Raw genomic sequence first — 23,104 nt, forward strand, 5'->3', positions numbered from 1 at the left:
TCATGTTGAAGTTACGTTTCTAGAGAACGGCTGTGATTTTTTGACAAGGAAAACTTATCCAGTTATGCTGCTCCTCATTTTGAACAGAAGGTATGTGCTAAAACACTGGCAAATTTAAAGAGGAGGAAACAGCCAAAGCCACAATCACATGAATGGTCAGGATTTATATAAACAAACTACAAACTCTTGGAAAGAGAAGCTCTCTGTGCTTCCACTGGAACACGCACGTCTTTTTAGGCCTGGAAGCTGCAGAGACAGCTGACTTCTGGACTCAGGTCACACAAACTTGATGCTATGCTTTGAATGAGTGCCTAAAATAAAACAGCAATGAACTAAAACATGCAGGAATATTGCGGCTGTGCCTCTTACGATCGCCACGGGAAATAAAAGGGATGCCTGTTGGGGAAACCTAACCAAGTTTCACCAACAAGAGCTTCACAAGTCAGAACTTCTTCCAGAACCGTTGATGCAGGAAAAAAAAAAGTAAGTGCTCAGGACGAATCAAGGGAACATATTCCAATTACACTGGTGACACTGGCAATATTCCACTTGCCCTCAGAAATCAAGCAGCAGTTTTAATGGTAAAACAATGAGAGAATAAAAAGATGATCAACCCTGAGTTACTAGCATTAATATAATAAACAGGGCAGTGGCAGGGGGGCTGATTGCTTATTTTAGAAGAAATTGCAAGAAATGTAAACATCGCAGACCAGTGAAATCTTGTACAGCCTTCTTAAGATTTCTGTCTCCCCTACTTCACATTCCTTGTTGCTGTTCTGTTGAGTAGTCTTGTTCTTTTTAACAAGGTGCAAATGCATTTCCACACTATATACCTAAAGCCAGGTTACATCTGTTCACTAATTAAGGAAGTGTGACATATTCCAGAAACATGGCTCATAGGACAAGAGAGTCAACTCTTGTTGCAGATGGCATGCTTCATTTCTGTACATTGAAAGTGTTCTTGTTATGTCTAAAAACTAATCAGCGTGTTGCAGAAAAGAAGGAATCTGTGCTATCAGCTGGGAGAGCAGAAAAGGGAGAAGATAAAACATTTACAGTTCTAAAAGCAGTCAGTGAAACGGTCTTGTAGTTAGCAACCATTTTGTACTAGTTTCTGGCACATGCAGAGATCCTGACTGGGCTTTTACGCCAAAACCAACATAAAATTCAAATTCTGCACTTAGGAAACCCAAACTCCATGGACCAGGGGTCTGCAACCTACGGCTCTCCAAATGTTCATGAACTACAATTCCCATCAGCCCCTGCTACCAGGGCCAATTCCCATCAGCCTCTGCCACCAGAGCCACAGATTGCAGACCCCTGCTGTGGACAGAATGATCTGTATGTATTTCAAAATTTCCATATTCTCACTTCAAAATGGTATCTATTTTATCCAACAAGGCACTTTCAAGGAACGTGGGCTGTGCCTTGCAGAAGTGCTCAGGTGGGGTTTGTTGACAGTGGAGGACAAAGGTAAAGAGAGAAGGCCAGGTACCACGAAGCAAGAAATAATGGCATGGGACAGCAAATTCAATTCTATACCTAGGCCTCCTCCCGGTTTTTGAATTCTCCCTAGAAATGCACAGAAAAAGCTAATAAAATGTGCAGAGAACATGAATCCTTTGAATGGAGCCAAACTACTTTGCATCAGTTCTTTCTGCCTCTTTCAACCGCATCCCAGCTTGTCATGACATCCTTGAAATTTTCCCTTAATCCACACACACAGACACAATGGCCATGTTTAAAGTCTATGGAACTTTCACTTCAGAACCAATTATCAATTCACAAAGCACATCCATCTGGATAACGCAGCCTTTTTTCCAGAACTCTGTTTTAGGAACTGAATATTTTAGTGGCATGCTACAAACAGGAAACCAAATTTCTGTTTGTCTTAGCACTAAATATTCACAAAAGCTCCGTTGACTCAATAATGCACCACTCCTCTAGGAAGCAACGAACAAGTATGAACCAGGATAAGACAGGTTCCAAGGTTTCAATTTAGCATTATATGGGAACTAGGTCATCATGGGTTAGTTAAAACTGCACATGGAAGCTCTTGGAAAAGTAATGTTCATAGCCACCGTGGAAGCAGGGCAGTGGTTCCCAACCTTTTTTCACTCAACATACCCCCAGCAACTTATTTCCCTTAAATTGTACCCCCATATTAGCCAAATGTTTGTAATTAATACAGTTGCTGTTATTTCAAATTTATATGTTGTAACTGCAAATACATGGCCCTGTAATGGGAGTAAAAGCAACAGAATAATAAGATGGACAGTGCATATTTACTTACATTCAAAACTCAAAAGATAAAATGAGATCAAGTTAATACTTAGTAAACATAAGAAAAATGGGGGGGGAGAGAAGGGAAGAGAGAGAAACGGGGGAAAGAGGGAGAAGGGGAAAAAGAGAGAAATGGGGAAAGAAAAGGGGGGAAAGACAGCAGAAGGAAGAAAGAGAGCGGAAGGAGGAAAGAGAGAGAATGGGGAGAGAGAATCAGGGAAGAGAAAGGGAAAAAGGGGGAAGGGCGAGAAAGGGGGAAAGAGAGAGAAAGGAGGAAAGAGAATGAGGAGAATCAGGGGAGGGAAAGGGAGAAAAGAGGGAAAGGTGGGAAAGAGAGAAAGGCAGATTTCATGATTCTCACAAGCACCACCAGCTCCCTGTGGGGCAAACCACAAACAAAGGAGACAGAGGGGGGTGGGACCAAGTCCAGCCTCCCACTACTGAAGGAAAGAGGCTTGACTGTGGGATGGCTCTTCCTCATCTCATCCCCCCCCCCCACTCACCGCAGGCAAAAGGTGCTAGGGAGAGAGGGGTGAACTTCTCAGGGTGATGGAGAACAGCTGACTGATTTCCAACCCTGCTGAATGAAAGGGTCATTCTGAGGACCGGTGCCTCCTAGTAAAGGCACACACCTCTGTCACTTTAGCAGCCAGCTCACTTAAACCCTAACATAAAAGCACAAGCCTCCTCAGTGTCTACAAAGGAAAGTATGCTGCACAACACCCCACCCCCTGCCCCACATCCCACAGCATGCTCCACGCGGTCGTTTCCTTTACAAGTTTCAAGCCAAGTCCAGAGGATGCCTTTTTGATTTCACAGAGAAGAAAAAGTTCACTTCCAACCTTGAGTGCTCTGCTCAGATTGCAAAAGGGGAGTTGAGAATGAATGAGCGCCAAAGAGAACTCGAGAGCATAAGATGTGGGCAAGAAGATCCAGGGAGAGGGAAAGGGCGACTAGGGGATCTCTCTTCTCACCTCTGCCCAGTTCCTATTTCCACTACTCTGAACGTGAAACACACAGACTTACACAAAAACCTCTTTTTATCACCACAGCCCAGCCAGATTGGAGCAGAAGCCACACTAGAGGCATAGGGATGACACTGAAGAACACTGTGCATGAAAATGCATGGAGAAAACTCACTCCAAATGCCATCTCCAGAGCAACTATGTAGAGAGAGAGAAAACTGGGGCTACTTTGCTCCCCAGGACAAGGCAACAAGAATGGAGCTCTACTTACTTCTGGGGGGAGGGTTGGCTGCTGCCGGACTGAGCAGGAGGGCACCTTGGAGAGGGGAAGAGGTGGCATCAGCGAGAGAGATCACCTGAACAGCCAAGCAGGCCACAGCCGGGGGCATAGCTGCTGTCCCATATTTTTGGGCACGCTGGCTGAAGCGCCCCACTGAGGCAGAAACAGCCAGATCTTGTCAAAGGGCTCAGGCAGATTTTTGTTTTGGTTGTTCCAGACTTCACAAGGTAGCCTGTCCAGAATCAGTAGGTCAGGTGGCTTGTTGTTTAGTTAGATACCAACCTTCCTTCCTGGCCTGTGTGTGTGTGTGGGGGCAGCCGTCCAAATGCACCACCCATGTGACACGTGTGAGTGGCACCCCACGACCCCTAGATTCCCATCTGGATGGCAGCCATTACAGAATTCTCCCTGCATATCCACAAGTGCACTGCTGTATACCCCCAAGGGTACGTGTATCCCAGGTTGGGAACCAATGATGTAGGAGGGGAAAAAACCTACAAGAAGACGTCAAGCAATATTTTCAGAATGCAACTACTGTAGTGGGTAGAGCTACCAGGGAACAAAAAAGAACTTTGTTCCAAGATCATGAAACATGAGGGGGGGAAAGCCTGAAGGCATACAAAGTAGGGCTGCTTGGAGTTGATGAAATGAGCACAATAATTAGGAACAGGGAAGAAAGAGCAGGTGGAAGTGGGAAGAATCAGAGAGCTGTGAGAGGCAGCAGAAAGTAGGAGTTAGAGGAGAAAGGAAAATAGACTGTGGATTCAGAAAATGAGTTACTGCAGCTGCCAAGATGATGACATTAGTCAATCCAGGAGAGCAGCATACAATACAATCTGGAAAGTGCACCCCCTAGATCATTTGAGCACTGATCTTTAAAAATATGTTTGCAAGGGGGGGGGGGGAAAGGTCTCCCTTTCCACCACACAGTAACTTTCAGCTGAACAAAAGGCAAAAAAGGACTCTTGTCCCTCTTCTCCCCTGCAGTACAATAGTCTTAGGCTGTTTTCCTCACCTGCATCCAGACTGCCCGTTGCTGCTGTCCAGCCCATGACGGGGGGAATGGCACCAACCACGGCTCCCACCCATGTGTTGACAATGCTGATTCTTTTCAGTGGTGTGTAACAGCACGTGTACAGGACAATGTTGAAGGCTCCCAGGGCCCCAGTCAGAGGATTCACTCCGAAAGTCAGCAGGGCAAGCCCAGGAACCGCACAGGAGACTGCAAAGGAGACCGCGAGCAGAGGGCTGTGGGAAGGAAGAGGAAATAAGAGGTTACCAAAAGCCCTCAAGAGAACTTCTTCTACAGTCACCACATTTATCTCCAAGCTTTTCTAAGAATGAAAGGGGAAAAGTTAATGAATGACAATGCAGTTACATTTCTTTTAGCCAGCATTTATAGAATCTCCAGCTGTGAGTAGAGAATAACCAGCTGACTGGGCCAGCAGATGAAAAAGTATCTATTAAAATGATTTTTATCCCGCTCTAAAAAAAGTTCCTGAGGCGGTGACCAAAGGCAAAAAAGAAACAGAATACAGACTAAAACTGCTGCAACGGTTCAAACATTCTAATAAAAGCAACACCACTCTGAACAGAGCAGTAAAACCACCATGGTTTCAGACAGAAGCATAAAGTCACTGTGACTGGTCTCCGTTTACCTCCTGCCTCCTTGCAAGCAAGGGAAGGAAGTGTTTGAATAGACAGAAAACTGGGGAAGGCAGGTGGAAGAATGTGCAACTTGCCATGAAAAGAAAGGGTTGGAGCCAATAGAGTTTTTCCATTCAAGGAAGAGTCCTCCATTCATGGATGAATTTCTCCTGTTCACAGAAGGAGTTATTTCATGAATGGAAGATTCCTCTGGGAACAGAAGACACTGCTGGGGTCTGAACTACTGGAACTGAAATTCACCCCAGAATGAGACACACAACAGAATGCATTACAAACAACACGGTTATTACTGGTGTAGGAAGCATGTGCCTTATATTTATTGGCTCTCCATTGTGTGAATTTTAATTATTCAATGTAATCCTTTCAAAGGAAATCTATTCAAAATGCATTGTTCTGATTTAACAGAATTAATTTACCCAACCTCTATAAGCTTAAGCGAGGGATTTCACTAACGTTCCAGGCTCTGCTACGTCAACCTTTGACAGTGGGGAAGAACTATTTTTAATAATGCATCTAAACCTTTGGTGTGGGTTTTTATAGCCCCACACAGACCAGTCACCTCATAGCATTTTATATGGAATGGCAAAATAAGCCTAACCGAGGACGTGTCCAGATCCCAAGTCAGAAAGCTGCGAAGGAATAACTGGTCTGCCTTCAATTTCTCTTTTAATTAAATGAACCAAGCCAACAATTTGATAAGCTGGAACATGATTTTACCAGCTCTGAAAAACCAGTTGTGGATTTAACTTATTTAATTTACTGAAATGCAATGTTTATCACATTTTTTTCCTCAAAAGCTCCTGAGCCAAGAAAGGTTGTCCTTGTGACTGTGTGGAGCTTGCAATGTTCGAAGCACTTATCTTACAACCCTGAAAGCTACAGTTCTCACTAAAACGGTCACTATCAAACGACAGAGATTTTTTTTATTAGGCAATTTAGCCTCCTCGTGTGTATCCAGGGTTTGGAAGAGAGGCAAGCTTATCACTTGATCACTTCCATCGCAACTGGGTGCAAAGATCTGCCCCGAGATCTGTGAAAATGGTGACATTTTTCTTTCAACTGAGAGGTCTGGGAGGGAATGGGGTGAAGGCAGCAGGGGAGAAGAAAAGCTGCAAGACGTGGTTATTAGTTCAGGTGATTTTATAGTTTTCTGTTAAGCAAGATAAAGACCAGAAACTAATGGGTAATTTCTACTAATACTCTGAACAGCCAGAAGCAGCAAAACAAAAATCTAGGAGGAGAGAGGTTTTTTTAAGCAATGTGTCTCAGCTGCTCAATCACTCGGCTGATAAATGACCATTTTTGAAGGGGAATAGCTACCATTTAACTCCGCCCTGTGTTAAGATCACTACTTGTTTTGCCTTGAAATCACTGAAAATGGAGGCATCTACTACCTTTGCTGGTTTATGCCATCATATCATATCAAAGATACAGCAGTCCACAAACAAGCAATAAATTAATGAAGTCACCATCCATGGCATGCAAATTTAAAAATACCTTTATTGTACAAAGTGGGAGACCACAAACAGTACTTGTCACATAGCCAACAGGAAAGATACCGTAATGCTCTTTCTGATGACCATTTGCCCTGGTTGCCCTTCACAAAGTCAAAGACTCCTCTCCTATGTCCTTCATATAATTGCAGTGGATCTGGAGAAGAGGAAGTCTTCTCACTTCATGTCCGGTGAGAAACTGAACCATTCTACCATTAATACACACAGAGGTCTCATGGAAGCTTCACTTCACATTAGGCTTCAGAAAGAGTAGAAAGAGATCCGTCACAGCTTCAAGCCCCCCAAAGCCTCATGTCAACACTAGCCCAGCCTCTGTTTTGAACATTTTATGTACGTTGTTGGAGGACTCTGGCCAGGATCATTGGCAATCCCAAACAATAATCATCAAAGGACTGGATCCCACAGAGCGTTTCTGCAGATGAAACTGGGGAGGGATGTTTTCTTCTGATTCTATCTTCTTCTCCTTCATGCTGTGCCCGAGGTCCCCTTCTCCCCAGGAGCAGCAACACTTCAAGAGGCATTTTGAGTTGCACTGAGATGAGTGAGGTGAGGACATGACACTCGGTGGAATCCCTTCTTGATGTGGGAATTACTGCTGGAGCCAAGTCAGTATTTGCAGTCCCCTTCTACAAGGTATGGAAAGTCGCCCGAACTCTGAACTCACCAACCACAACATACACAGGAACCGTACTCCAATGCTGCTTCCCACCTATTCCTAACAGATGATCTTCTTTTGTGACTGCTTCGCTGTAACTCACCTCTTGTGACTGCTTCGCTGTAACTCACACTCTCAGAAAGTGTGGTGCACTGATGTTAAGTCTTGCACATACTCATTCTTTGGTGCACTCCCCCCCCCTTTCAAACATTTTGAGAATACTGCCAGAACACAGATCCCAAAAAAGTAGTAGTGCCGGGGTGCCAGGACAAAGCGCTGACCATCCACTTTATCTTAAACAGCAGCTTGTGAACAGCTTTTCACCTGAACTACCAAGCCATCTTTAGCTGCAGTTTCCTGTTAAGCTTGCAGTTTCAGATAGCAGGGTGCCAAAAATGAAAAAATAAACAGTCTTAATTAAAACTGGACCGTTAAGATGTATGTATTACAGAATCTTCCCAGTATCACAAAATTTATTTCTGCCAGCGTGGTACTGTGGATTGTTTTGCGCAAACTACTGAAATATGAACTCAGATTTTGCTCAGCCATGAGGATGGCAATAGGCATCTCCCTGGTCAATCTATATTAAAAAGGGTTGAGAAGATAAAATGGCATAGTCGCATATATACTGTCCTGCACACCTAAAAGGAAGGATGTATATCTACCTATCATCTACCTGTCACATTTTATCCTGTCCTTCCTCCAAACATCTCAGGATCATATATATCATTTTATCCCCACAACAAATCTATAGCGCCTGTAAGGCTGGTTCAAAGTTGCTCAGCAAATTTCACAGCAGAATGGGGATTTGAACCCAGGACCCTCGGAACATAGTTGAACACTCAGAATTTTACACTAGTTCTCAAATGCCATTTAAATGTCATAAAATAAATTGTGAATCGATCTCAGCAGACTCAACATCTCTTCAGCTACATGCTTTTGACCTACAGTACATGATGCAGACCTTGTAAATAAAATGTTTAAGTCAATATCAGAAGGAAAAATGACCATATTAGTTATGCTTGGAGTTTTTTGCTATTATTTTTAAAAGGGAAAAACAATCTACAAAAGCACCAGAAGTAAACAGCAGACATCAACTTTTACCACTGTTTACATGGCGATCAGCCCCAAACAACCAACTTTATACAAAGCTTCCCTTTTTGTCTGTCTTCTGCTATTTGCACACGTTTGGCTCTTTTACGTGCAATTATGTCAAACTTCTAACATCCATTTTTAATAGGAGGAAAGTCTGCTTAGCCACTTGATTGATACCAAGATCTTTGCAGCAAATGTATGAAATTACTGGTTGACAGAGAAGGTGCAAGGCACCATTGTCCCAAAATCTTGAAATTGAGGACAAGACTACCAAATACGACTAAAATTACCTGGAGTTTAACATCATTCTTAAAACTTCTAGAACATGTCCTCTGTATTCTATTTACTTTAAATGGACTGAGGTACCATCAACACAGTCTCTAATATTTTCTTCAATATTAAGACAGTGACCTTAAGAACTGATGCATTGAAAATGGCCACATTATGAAACAAAACGTACTAAAAAGGATGGAACCTTTTCTTTTCAGTTGGTCAAACAATATGAACACCGTGCTGGCCAATATCAACATCACATGTAAAAGCAAATCTCTTTCCTGCAGAGTGGCATGAAGCTTAAGTCTTTAGCGTGTGTGTAATACGCCTAAATGTTGACACCCTCAGCTAAGAGGTGATTATCAATATTTCTCCAAGGATGCTGTAATGTATGGCTTCCAGAGACTACCTCCAGCTCTTGGTAACAATTGGCTAATGAACCATGCGGATTAGATTAGATACTCACACAGCTGGAAACTTAATGAGGCTCTAGAAGTCTGCTTGTCTAATGTGTTTTTTTTTAAGAAACACAAGCAATTAGTGTGTGGTTAAAAATCTGAGAGCCTTAATTCAAACTGAGAGCAATTTCCTTCAGGCTACTTGTAACACGACTAAGATATTGCTATCTGCTCAACCCTGTTGATGAAAACAAATAAGAACGTCCAATATGACTATGAAGGAAAGTCTACGTGTGCGTACAAGGCACTTCATGTGAACAGATTACCACATTCATTTAGCAGGACAGTTGTAAAAATTAAATACCCTCGAAGCATACATGGAACAATATTGTCAACAGATGCATGCAGAATTTTACCTCCTAAATTCAGGACTTCTTGCACAACAGCAAGAATGTCATTGTTTATATATGTTCTGAAGATTTTTAAAAACATGTCCATGGGCATTTTTGCCTATGATGGGGGGCGGGAGTTATGCTGGTATTAGTGGGCAAATGGAGTTGCTTGTATTGGTCATCTCTGTGCAGCTGATAATATATAGGACCAAACAGGTTTGCATCTCTGCATCTGGTATCAAAAGAAGTTAATTGTATTTTCACACCTCACCAGGTCAGCTCAACAAGGGGCTGATTGCATAAAATGTAAAAGCCAGATTATGAGGCCAAAGTTCAACTGAGATATCTTCTCAAATCACATGACTACTGTTGTGCTGCTGGCTGATATTTTCCAATTTTCCTTATTACTAATATGCCTGCAGAACCCACCAAGTGAAAATATATTAGTGCAGTGGGTGATTCATGGATGAAAGCCTATTATTAATATTAAAAGCAGTTTCCTTTGGGAAGCTGTAAAACTCTAACGGAAACAGACCTCTGTTTCTTGAATGAGGAGAGGCTACTTTCTTCAGGAAAATATTGCTATCATAGTATTTTTTTTCCTTTTAAAAAGTGTATCACTAGCCATTAAAACAGCAGGGACATAGAGTTTTTCTTTTAATGTAGTATCTATTAGTTTTTATTCCAATAAAACAAAAGATATTATAGTAATTCCAGAAGAATATACTCAAATGAGTTCAAAGTCCACTGCGCAAAACGGAATGATTCTTTTTCTTGGAAAATCCACGCAGTCATATTCTATGTGACAGTGCAAGATCCCACAGGGAACAATATGCTACATTTTCTTCAGTATAACATCTGCTTTGCTGACAACTCATGAGCAGCTTTCTCTGTCTGCAGACATAGCCTGGGACCTGATGATCCAGCTGGTGCATGTTGTCTGTTTCTAAAATCAACAGCTATAGCAAAGGTGCAACCTGGAATTAGGTGAGAAAGTTGACAAGGCATGAACAGGATATATCCAATCTATTTAGTATACTACCTTGTTAGCACAATAAAGCCAAAGCTTGCTCATATTCAAAAACAAAAAAATCTAACGGCTGCCTGTTCTTGGCACTCTTTTGAACTACCTCCACTCACCCAACAGGTTCCCAAGGGCACACAAATGGTTCCTGTCAAAAACAGAGAAATGTCTTTATTTTACAGAGCTTGCTATTTTAATGTGTTTTGTGGTAATGAAGTCAGGAAACCTCCCAATATGCAGATTAGCTGAAGTACAGCAAATGAAACCTTACGTTTTTCTGTATCTATCCTCGAAGAAAGTACACTGAGAAATAGCTGTACAACATTTTTTTAAAAAAAATTCAGGTATCCAATGGAGTCATATCAATTCTCAAAGTCTGTCTTTAGAACTGTTGCCCTGTAATGCCTGTACAATGGAAAGCAAAGAGACACTGTACCAAAAACCATCTCATGAATGTTCTCTCTCTCTGAATGTGAACTGTCAGATAATTTAGCATGGTACTGGCTAGACTGAGTAGCTGCCATAGCTCTCTAACACTCCAGGCCTCCTACCTGTCAGCCTTTTGATGTGGATTTATACGTATAACGTATGCCTTGGTTCATCAGCACCATCACACTACAGCAAAAAATTTAACCTTTGTCAGGGCAGACAAAGGCTGTCAGAGATTTGGCCCGTTGTCTAATCAGAAGCTAGGTTACGCTTCTTTTGGCTCTTCAAGGAATATCTCCCTCATGCATTGGAAGTCACTAAAAGCTTACCGGAGAAAAGACATGCTTGAATGGAGTGAATAATCAAAGAGCTTTTGCAGTCCAAAGCTCACTGACATTTGTCTCTCGTAGCATTTGACTAGGGCACAGACCCTCTAACCTCCTGCCATCAACAGGGTCCACAAGAAAGAGGGATAAAAGCACTGGTTTCCTGCTCATTTAGCTCAAGCTGCCACTGACACAGGAGGGTTTCCGAAAAATTGTCTGTCAGACTGGTAAATAACCATTCAATGATAGCTTTGGTGGGCAGGCAGTCTCCTGTGAGTAAAATCAAGCATACATGCCCTACGCACAATTGCAATGCGTTCATATGGAACTCCCCTCAGCACACAGTGCAGAGCAGTCCACTGCAGTTATGTGGTGCTTTTGAGCCATTCTACTGAAGGCTTTTGTTTGGACAAACTTGTTAAGCCATGTGTTTATATTTTGTTCTATTCTATAGAAAGGCTAGGACATTTTCCCATTATTAAATAGCAGCCCGATCTTGGATATCTTGGATATCTATCTGAATCTCTACATGTTCTATGGTAGGGGTCTGCAACCTGAGGATCTCCAGATGTTCATGGACTACAAATCCCATCAGCCCCTGCCAGCATGGCCAATTGGCCATGTTGGTAGGGGCTGATGGGATTTGTAGTCCATGAACATCTGGAGAGCCGCAGGTTGCAGACTCCTGTTCTATGCAGTATATTGTTAGATGGCTCTCTCATCGTGAGGACAAAATGTTTGCAAAGATCTACAGGAGACAGTGTACAACACACAGTACGTGATGCAGGGAGGCTTCCACTGTATTTACAAGCTTAATTAACAAATGAACAGGGGCGTGGGGGGAGCTATGCTTGGACATCAATAAATTAAAATGTAGAACCAGGCACTGAGTCACTTCTCAGCCCCATTATAATTTTTCTTCCTCTCAGACTGAGATGTAGGCATGAAAGCACACTCCCTATATGACCTCTGAGTGTATTCATATGAGCTGTTGTGTACAACCAAACCTGCAAATATTATGTGTGCATGCATGACTACATAGCTAACCATCCAATTAGAAATCTTCCTAATGGAAAAAAAAAACACGTGTACCCTAAACACCCACCTGCATGAGAAGAATAACAGTTAAAAGACCCCAACTGTGCAGGACAAAACACTAAAGCATTTTCCTGGAAAACAGTTTACTGTGTCCCACGTATAGCTTTGAGCCGACAACCAAACATATTCTGCAGCAAGCACCATACATTTATGCAGCACTTGTCTGCACCACCACTTGCCCCACAATGATAATCTCATCTCAGAATCAGTCTGTTTGCATGATCAAGGGGCATTATATAAATGAGACTAGGGGCCTGGGGAACTTAGCACAGATCCTCAGGGTCTGCAAGAGGGAAATGTTCCTCCAGGCTTAAGGCTGATGACAGTGATGGTTCCTTTAGCTGGCCTCCCCTCCCTGTGTTCTTCTCATCCCCTCTCCCTCCCTTTCCCGTTCCCCTCTTTCTGCCTCCTCTTTCCCTTCCTTCTATCCCCTTTTCCTATCCATTAACAACTGGTGGCTCCCCATGCTGGCAATGAGTCAGAAATTATTCTATCATCTGGGACCCATGATCAGGGCACCGTTGCTGTTTATTAATAATTTAATGTTTTAATTATTTGTATGTTTTAACTGCAATAATTTTATACTGATCGCCGCTCTGAGCCCAGCTCTAGTTGGAAGGGTGGGAAAACAATATAACAAACAAGTGAAACAGCATACCAAAGTAAGAACAAGCCCCTTCAGATAATCAGGGCTTCTCTCATATTAGGATAGCTGATAGGAAAAGCATTCCAGGTAGCACAACTGCTCATGGCTCACAATTGGTACAAGTATATTGTGGCACTACACAGAGGTCGTAAAAAAGCACCCAGGTTCTAAAATGTGACTGATTAGGAATAGCCATCTTGAATTAAGATCCTTGCAAATTCACCTGGTATCCTAGATGATATATCTTTTTTTTTTTAAAAAAAAAAATTAAAACACTGTGCTTGTTTCTCCCGGTCTGAAAGCAGCTTCCATAAAATATTTATTAAACTAATACAAGTATACCATAAGGATAAACAAGAGCAATAAAACTACCCTTACAGCACACATTTGAGAATTCACGCCCGCAAAAGAGCCATAAGGTATGAGAGAGATTCTCAGTTCGTGTTCATATCGCACAATAATCAAGCTAAAATGTTTCACAGAACAATTTTAAAGTGAATGAAGGCAAAGAACCTCGACTTCAGCAGCCTTGACAATGTATTCAAATGATCCTTGCCCACTGACCACATTCGTCTACGAAATAACTTTTAATCAGCCTCCTCTGCTTTATTCCTGTGATGTAGGTGCACAAGCCGTGTCACGCATTTCCACGAGCCATAATTTCTTCGCTGTTGTGGCCCACAAGAGTAATGTAAAATTATCATTGCCTTTATAATGTGAGGGGTAAATGATATCAAGACCATAAAGATGAGATTGATGTCCCAGATTAATCCCAATATTGCTCCTCTAGACAGAAACTTCGTCTGAATACAATACTGTCAAAAAAATCATTTCTTGAAATAAAAAGAGCCATGATTTTTAAAAGAATTTCCATCCCACACTGATCCAGAGTAGCAGAACCCTGGAGCAAACTGGTGGGAGGTGAAAGATGGGGCCCTTAATGACACTGGAAAGGTCCACAGTTTCCTACTGCATTTGAAAAAAAACATCCATACATTACTTCTGAAATTGAAAGGGTGACGACATAACCTTTCCTTAGTTTTACAATCAAACAAACATGCCATAAGCCCCTTTTCTTCTGCCACATTGAGTCAGAGAATGACATTTAACCTTGAAAGGCCGTCCTCCCACAGTTCTGGCCACATTCCTGTAAAGAAAACCAAACTATCTTAAGCACTTCCATAGGGGTTCTTTGGAACTAATTATTGCACAACTGTGCTGTTCACACTTATATATAAAATTACTCTGTGGCTGATTACCCACAGGGCAGCTGCCACATGCTGGCGGCTGGAGCATGTCAGAGCAAGAAATTTTGTCCTGATGTGCTTCCTCCCTGGTGCATACTGGGAGAGGAAGCACGTTGGGGCAAAAAGTCTTGTCCTGATGTGCTTCCTCCCTGTGGCGCGCCGCCAAGAGAGGAAGCGCATTGGGGCAAGATTTCTTGTTCCAATGCACTTTCTCTTGCTCCGCCTGTGCTTCTCGCTTTCCCTGCAGAAAATGAGAGCACTTCTGGCATAACTTTAGGGACAGAGTGGGGCCAGGGCAAGGTAGAACCGGCCATGGGTAATTGGCCTGTGAGTTCTTAAAGTCCTATATTTTTTAAACATCACCTCCTTCCCAAGCTCCCATGATGACCTTTACAGCAAAATCTGCATCGATATAATGCTTTCTATTATATGAACACTGAAGATACACTGAAAACTATGAACACTGAAGACACACAATTGGTTGAAACAGCCACCCATTAGCTCCAGCAATGCCTTCCGGTAGAAGTTCTTGGAAAGTGGAGCATAAGTACTGCTACAGATATTTAGTTGTAGGGCAATTTTACGTGTACGATTTGTATTTTGAAAATGGTATTCATTTTATAAATATTGGAACATGCCCATAATCTCTTCTGGATCAGATAAATGATCCCATCATGAGCAATACATGGCATGCAGATGCTATGAAGTCAAAGAAGTGTCCATTAAAGTGTCTTTTCTCTTCCAATTTTTCTTTTTGTTTAAAGCCTTGCTCTACTTTTCACAGCTGCAGAAAACTATACAGCGATCTGAAAGAAAAGATGTATGGTCAGAAAAAAACTAGAGTTTTAAATCTCATGATTTTTTCTCAGTTTGCATATTTAGGATTAGCAGTACAGGGAACTGTTGCTGGAAATAGTGGGACTTCTCAGCTATTGAGATACGTAGCATTTTCCAAAGTTCCAGAAACAGCTCAAAGAGCCCAGCAAAGTATTCTTCACTTGGAGAAGCAGAGAGAAAAATTTCTTCCTGAAGGGAAACGGAAAGCAAAGACCTGACCGCAGGGTTCAGGTAAAGTATTCCTACTCCAGAAATAATTCATCTCAAGCAAGGAATAATCTGGACACTAATAATTCTCGTACGATAGCTTTGTAACATTTTAAACCATCCAAGATTATTAGAAAGCATTGGCTTCTAGAAAAGCTCTACAGGGAAAAACAGGGCGTCCAGACTACACTTCCTGTTGACAAACAGGGTGCGGTCATTGCCACCAACTCCCTCTTCCTGGTGCAGATCCCAATTGCCTATCATGCTGAGGATTCTCTGTGTCTCCAAAGCAGCGTTCCAGGGAGCTCAGCGTGCTGCACCAGTAGTGGGGAGGCAGGAATGTTCTGTTCTACTAGCAGAAGTGCCTTGTGCGAGTGGAACATTCAGTCTGGATTCAACCCACTGCATTAACTGTGCGTGGAAATAGCAAGAATGTTATTGATCTCCTATGTGTGAAGTGGTAGGAAGAATTGTGCCACCCTGTTAAAAAAGAGATGAATGTTTCAAGAACACACTTGAAGGAGGGGTGAGCACCGCTTTAAGCTCAAGCTTTAGAATGTGGCTCAACGTGGGCAAAGATTGCAGTATTGTGATGTCACAGAAAGCAAATAAAAGAATCAGGAGCACCCACGGCCACCAAACCTCAGCAATCTGAAGAAGAACTTCCTAAGTAGCAGCAATTCTCACCCTTATGTAGTCATGGTTGATGGTTTCCATAGTGAGAAAAGAACGCAACGAGAAAGAAGAAGAGTTGGATTTATATCCCCCCTTTCTCTCCTGCAAGAGACTCAAAGGAGCTTACAAACTCCTTGTCCTTTCCCCCTCACAACAAACACCCTGTGAGGTAGGTGGGGCTGAGAGAGCTCAGAAGAACCGTGACTAGCCCAAGGTCACCCAGCTGGCATGTGTTGGAGTGCACAGGCTAATCTGAATTCCCCAGATAAGCCCCCACAGCTCAAGCGGCAGAGCGGGGAATCAAACCCGGTTCCTCCAGATTAGAATGCACCTGCTCTTAACCACTACACCACTGCTGCTCCTGAAAGGGGCAGGCATAGGAGCCAGTTCCGACTAACACTTTTGCCCCTGTTGTTGCTAGCCAGTTCTGACTAGCTCTGTGGCATTTCCTCATCTTGCAAGGACTTATTCGCCCTAACATTTCTTGGCCCCAACAATTGTCTCACTTGATGCTGCAGAGGTCAATCATTTAAAGTGATAAATCTTCATTCCTTTGACCTGAAGCTCTCAGCATTTCTAACAGAACGTGTCCAAATGTCAATTTGAGATCCAAAGTGAGCATCTCTCTGGAAAGTACAAACCAGGATATCTGATGATATGCCATGCCACAACAGGAACAGCAGCCACAGACACTAGAAAGCACCCCCCCCTTCAATTAACTAGGGACAAAGGAGCCTCCCAAACAGCACTTCACATAAGCTTTGACAGCCTTCTTGCAGGTGTTTTAGGAGACCTAAAATAAAAGTTCCACAAACTCTGCAATGGCGGTTTTACGCAAAATTGGAATGTAAGCAGCACTTGCTACAATTTGAACGCAGAGAGATTCCATGGTAGATGGGAAATAATCATCACAAGATGATTATTCCAATATTTCCAGAGGACATTTTGAGTGTTCATATATATACACTTTCACAATTGTCCTATAAGATAGGTGACCTGCAGTTGGGGTGGGGGGTGGGGCCCGAGGCAGGCTGCTTTATCTAAGGCCACCAAGGAAGCCCTTGGCAAAGGTGAAACTTGCGTCTCAGCCCACCTTGTTTTAAATTCACAAGCCTTTCTATTGCACTGTGGGTTAGAAGTTTGGGCAAGACATGGCTGCTGCCTAACAAAAGAAGATGTGGGTGCCGGATAGCCTCCTGCCGACTGTTCTCAAAGTAACCTGGTCAGCGACTGTGCAAGCACTCTTGTGGGAGGTGTTTGAAGGCTCGTTGGTGCCTGGCTTTCCTCTCCCCATTCAAAAGGCACTTCTCATGCGCTTCTAGTGTTGAGCTCATCTAGAAATTCAGGGGGGTCTTGAGTAACCTATGCACCACACAGACTCCTGTTTGTGTCCCAAATGAAGAGCTTTGGCAGTAGCTACAAGGCTGAGTGTCAACTACTAGCAGGGCCTTCAAGTCAGATGAGAAATGCCTTGCTTGAGGTGATAGCCCAGGACTTTCATGTCTGTCTCTTTTGGAGGGAGGCTGCTCTGATCAGAACAACCCCCCACCAGGGTTTGTGTGACAGGCTCTGCTTTTGCACCAGTTTAACTGTTCAGTGGGGGAAGTTAGGCTTCACTGGACTCAGAGAGCTCTCATGAAGCAGGGACTTTCACAGAAAGGGAGGGATGAAGGAGCCCCACTTGCCTGCTTGCTTTTGGGTGCTCTTTCAGAAGATTTTCACCCCAGAAAGAGGTTTGTGGCTCAGAGACGCAGGCAGCCCTATCTGTGAGGATGCCCAGCTGGGAGGAGCAAGCTTTTCTCTGTAATGCAAGGCTACCCACTCACAGCAACCCTCCAGGGAAAAAGCACCCATGGTTCTGCAACTGGGTCATCAACTGTACATATCACACTGCCAAGTCCACATTTAGCAAATAGATTTCTACCTGCAGAATATCACTTTTCTCCCTCTGCTTCAACCTACAATGTCCCCTGAAATGCAGCTCTTGCAGTTCTTCTGCTAGATTCAAGCCTCTGTCTGCAAATCCTGTATTAGTGCAAGATATGCATATTCATTGCTGCTGAACTGTTACACAGTTAGAACAATTTATTAAGGAATACCTGCACACAGCTTACTCATAACAGAAAATGTCAAGGCCTCAAATAAAAGAATCTCCTTTTAGGTAAGCCCGAATAAGCAAGGCTTGAGCTAATATAGTACTTCATGAAATGAAGGCTACCATTCATTAAAAAATGGGGTGGGGGGGATCCACACATTGAATTCTGGCACTTCCCCAGCTTTGAAAACACATACTAACTTTCTCTACGAGTCTGTTTAGGCAGTCATATTTATGCTTGAAATAATGCAAACCACATTTAGCAGAATTTTCAAATGAAAGGAATATTGCATTGACAATAATAAATGAGAAAATGGAATCTGGAACAAACATTTCCTACTCCAGTAGCTGTTCCATGGAACATTTTCTTTTTCTCAAAACAAAACCCCAAAACCATAAACTAATTCTCATTATAGGTTCATAATGTCAGCGTTGTAACAGATCCACGGTTTATCTGTGTGTGACAGCCATTTTAAAAGAATCCCGAGGCTTTAAATCAAAGCAGTTATAAAATTACACATTATGCCCTTTGTTTAATGAAGTTATATGTGGCATTTGTGACCTACAAAATGCTTAAACACAGAAAGGGGCAAATATGTTTTTACATTCAATTACCAGTTTTAATCAGAAATTTCCTTCATGTCTAATGAGATATATCTTCCAATTAAAAGGAAAACACGGCTTTAAGCAGGAGCATTACAGATTTATTACTGCAGCCACCTTTTCTTCCTTGATGGTGACACGCTGAGGCAATATCAATTACAGCCCTTAAAAGCGACAGTGCTGGTGTCGCACTTTTTGCTTCCCATCTTTTCATGGCTTTCATGCGCTTATGAATGATCAGGAAAGCCAATGATGGGATCTTGCTCTTGCAAAGATGCAGCATTACATTAACCAGAAGTGTAATGAAGTAAAAGGGCACTCATTTAAGCAAACAGAGTGGGCATTACTGGAGGAGAAAAATAAAACAGTAATATGCATATTCACTTATTCCCTCACTCGCTCATGCAAAAAGGTTCATGACTCATGAAAAGGACTAGAGGCTGTTTAGTTTTAAAATTGAAATGCAAAACTAAATTACAGTTTTAATTGAGAACTCTGCCTTCTTCCATCAATTCCTGGCATCAGGAGATGGGGTTTCTCACCACTACTCAAGCCTGAAGCCTGAAAGATAGTGCTGTCCTTTGAGGGAGGGGAAAAATGGGAAGCCCTGTCAAGCGCGTCCTGTGGATTATTTAACTTTCCTATCACATTAAAAAACAAACAAACAGTGGCATGTACACTTAGTTATGTCTATACAGGAGTTGGTGCTAGACAAGAGAGGGAAATATATTCAACAAGGTTCTTTGAGCATTTACTGGTAGAATTCTGAACTAGAATATATAACACCAGTTGACTTAAAACCACAGAAGCTTTATGTCAAACGATTAAACCCAATATATTATCAAGTGCCTAGATTTTGTCTGGCCCTTTAAAATGCAATGATACTAGGCTCCTTGGTGAGCCAACTTGTGTGTGTCATGGGACCTTCCACATATACTGCAGACCTGGTTTCCTAATTATGGTTACCAACTCCAGCCTTGGAAATTCCTAGATACCTGTGGTACATGGGAAGGGTGGAATTTGGGGAGGGATTTCACTAAAATATATGGTATAACATAGAGTTTGCTCTTGGAAGTTGCCATTTTGTCCAGAAGAACTCATATCGATAGTCTGGATGTCTAGATTTCAGAAAAAGTCCCTTCCAGAACCCCATTCCTCTGTAATAGCATGCTCCATCTGGAGGATGATAACCCTATTTCTAATGGAGGAACAAGTGCAATCTCTCACTAAGACATTATTGTATTTCTATCTCTAAAATTCTGAAGTTGGGAAAATAGTGGCCCAGGGAGCAAAAGATCATGAAGCATAAACAATTAACTAAAGTGGCTCCTGTATTACCAACTGCAAGGGCACATCTTCACCAAGTCAGGCAACTCACCCCAACCTTGCTACAGCAATTCATGCAATGGTCACCTCCAGATTGAATTACTGTTAACTTGCTTTGCACAGGGATGCCCTTGGGTCTAATCTGGAAACTCCAGCTGGTACAAAATGCAGGTGCATAGATCCTTACAGGAACATCATGGAGGGCCCATATTTGACCAGTGTTCTATCAACTGCATTGGTTCCAGGTGGAGTATCAGATCTGGTTGGAGGTTCTTGTTCTAAAATTTAAAGCCCTTAATGGTCTAGGACCAGCATAACCATGAGATTGCCTCTTCTAATATGTCCCCCAGGGAGAGTTGTGCTCTGCTAATAACAACTCACTAGTGAACCCTGGCCCAAACATTTGTCTGACTGCCCTCTACCAAGGTCACAGTTTTTTCAATCCTGCCCCCAGCCTTGTGGAACACTGTCAAATGAGATCAGGGTCTTGTGGGACCTATCTCAGTTCTTCGGGTCCAGCAAGATGGAGCTGTTCCACCAGGCCTATAGTTGAAGGTAGCAATGGAGTTGTGTCCATCCCTTCCCCTTCCCCCTATTCATCTCTCCCCAGATCTCTTCCTCATTGGTTAATGAGACTGGCCAATGCAGCGTATAGATTTTTGAGGTAAGTTGCTGCATGTTACTATTTATACAAACAGCTAATGGGTATTAAGAATAAACATGCTGGTATGCTAAAATGAACCACTGCTTTGCATTAAAAAAATAGGGTTCCCTGGTACTGATTAGTGAAATTATTCTTCAGTTCAGAATATAGCAAGATCCAATACTGCTACCCAATTCAGCCTTGGGGAAAAGTGGAACTAAAGCAGTGGAACTTCACTTAGTTTAATCAATTTAATGAATGAAAATTCAATTCAGATTTGTAGGGAATCTAGCTACATTTAATCACTAAACTGGAATTCTGTGGTCTTTACTATATACATACTTCGTGCTTTAAAAAAAATTATTTGTAAACACCCCAGATAGAACACAAATGTAATACTGATAATTACATGCATCCCTTACAGTTGAATAGAGACTGGATTTTAAATAGTAGGTACAATGTAGAGTTCCCAGAATCCAGTGGGGTGGCAATAAATGGCTGCATGCTTAAAAGCACTCAGGTAAGGAATTTTGATGGTCATTATAATATTTTATCTCCTGATAAAGGAGTTTAACAACTGTGATTGTCTAAAAAGCAGGGGTACCTTTGATGTGCAACAAAGACAGGCGAGACAGCTCTTGAGCTGCTAATTCCCCCTCTGTCTACATGCTAACCCCAACTCACTGTCATTAATTTGGAGGTGGTCCTGATTTATATATACTGATAGAGAGTGAACAGGGTGCCAAATATCCCAACGTATTGGTGTATTCTCTTGTTAACTTCATGACTCTTGTAGGGTAACTACTTTGAGCTTCTGCAGATGTTCAACACTAATGTGCAGCTTTTGGTGGCATAACACATGTGGCAAGTTAAATCCTGTTCATTGTATATACTGACCTTGAGATAGAGAAGGAAAAAAACAGAACGAATGTATGTTGGGATCTATTTGTCTAAACACCAGTTCAGCAAGAAGGTCATAAAAATGCTTTGCAAGGCCTCAATACATAGTACAATGTCACAAACAGCAGTCTGGGAAGACACAGAGTATCAAAGCAGATGTAACACAGAAGGCACATGGCCTGTCTTCAGTTTTTTGTTCCACATGTATGTATATTTAGGGCAGGTGGTGATTCATTGTTTCTAATCAACATCTTCCCTACCTAAGCTTCTCCAACATGTGAGGGGAAAAGACTCTGGGTTCACATATTATTTCCTCTTCAGGGAAAAAAAAGCAGCTTTCCTTAAAGAGAAGGGGATTAAACACATCCCCTGTCTACCAGTCCTATCAAATTCAGAGCCCCAAACAGCTGCACTGAATCAAAACCAAAGACCATCCTGCAGCACTCTGTGCATCTCCATCTTCAATGTCCCCTCAAACTCTTGCACCAGAGTATAATCACAGAAACCTTCACTTCAGTCTCTCTCTCTCTCTCTCTCTCTCTCTCTCTCTCTCTCTCTCTCTCTCTCTCATTCTACTACGTGGGATGGAAAAGATTTCTTTTCCACAGTATTATTGCTGAAGCCGATACTCACAATGCCATCTTAAGTGCTCTAAATCCATTAATGTCCCTGGGCTTAGAAGGGTTGTAACTCTATTTAGGATTGAACTGCCAATATCTTAAAACTAATCTATGATCTAGAGATGACATTCAGTTCAACAATGTTTATATGTGTGTGTGTGTGTGTTGGTGTGTGTGTGCATGTGTGTATAAAACAACAAATTATTCATTTAAGACAGTCAACCAAGCAACAATGGAATTTACTTTTCATGTTATAGAAAAATACTTTTAATTACTAATGTTTCCTGCCTGACAAGTAAGTGATCTTGCATAGCGTCCTTGGACAAGCATAGATCATCAAGAAGAAATCCCTAATGTCATAATCCTCATGTTCTCATAAGTAAAGTTTGTGACACAAATGAAGATTGGTTTTATAACCAATGACTCTGGATTATGCTCCTAGATATACAAAGGTACAGTTAGGCTGATCTTCCCCTAGTAACATTGAGAACAGACTACTCTGCATTGATCTCCCCTCAACATCAGTTTGGAGACTCCAGTTGGTACAAAAACTGTAGCTCAGCTATTCTCAGGAGCTAGGAGGACCATGCTTTTCAATTTTCCAGTCTCTTCACTGGCTGCCCATCAGTTACTGGAAAGTTTGCTAGAAAGTAGTGGCTATGATAAAATATCACAAAGTTGGGCAAATTCATTTATTTCTGAAGAAGAAAATAGCTTAGTCCATGACATCCCAGTTTTGCTTCTAGTAGAGTATAAGAATGTTGTCTGGAAATGTAATTGACATTGCACTCTATTCCAATTGAAGGTGATTAACTTTCCCAGATCCTAACCAATCTCGCCACAGATGTTCCATTTCGTCTGGCCAGAATATGTGACTTTAGCAACACTATAAACAAATCGGCAGG

At 42.2% G+C, this 23,104-nt stretch overlaps 1 protein-coding gene across 1 annotated transcript in view; it reads right to left on the reverse strand.

Annotated features, from left to right (window-relative positions):
- LOC125429178 (protoheme IX farnesyltransferase, mitochondrial) overlaps window positions 1-23,104 on the reverse strand; it is a 141,358-nt gene that overhangs the window by 11,852 nt on the left and 106,402 nt on the right. The window contains exon 6 of the mRNA XM_048490046.1: window positions 4,544-4,776. Within this exon, the coding sequence (XP_048346003.1) occupies window positions 4,544-4,776 (233 nt within the window). The remainder of the gene's footprint in view (window positions 1-4,543; window positions 4,777-23,104) is intronic.

This window comes from Sphaerodactylus townsendi, linkage group LG03, assembly GCF_021028975.2.
Source record: "Sphaerodactylus townsendi isolate TG3544 linkage group LG03, MPM_Stown_v2.3, whole genome shotgun sequence".
Lineage (NCBI taxonomy): Eukaryota > Metazoa > Chordata > Lepidosauria > Squamata > Sphaerodactylidae > Sphaerodactylus > Sphaerodactylus townsendi.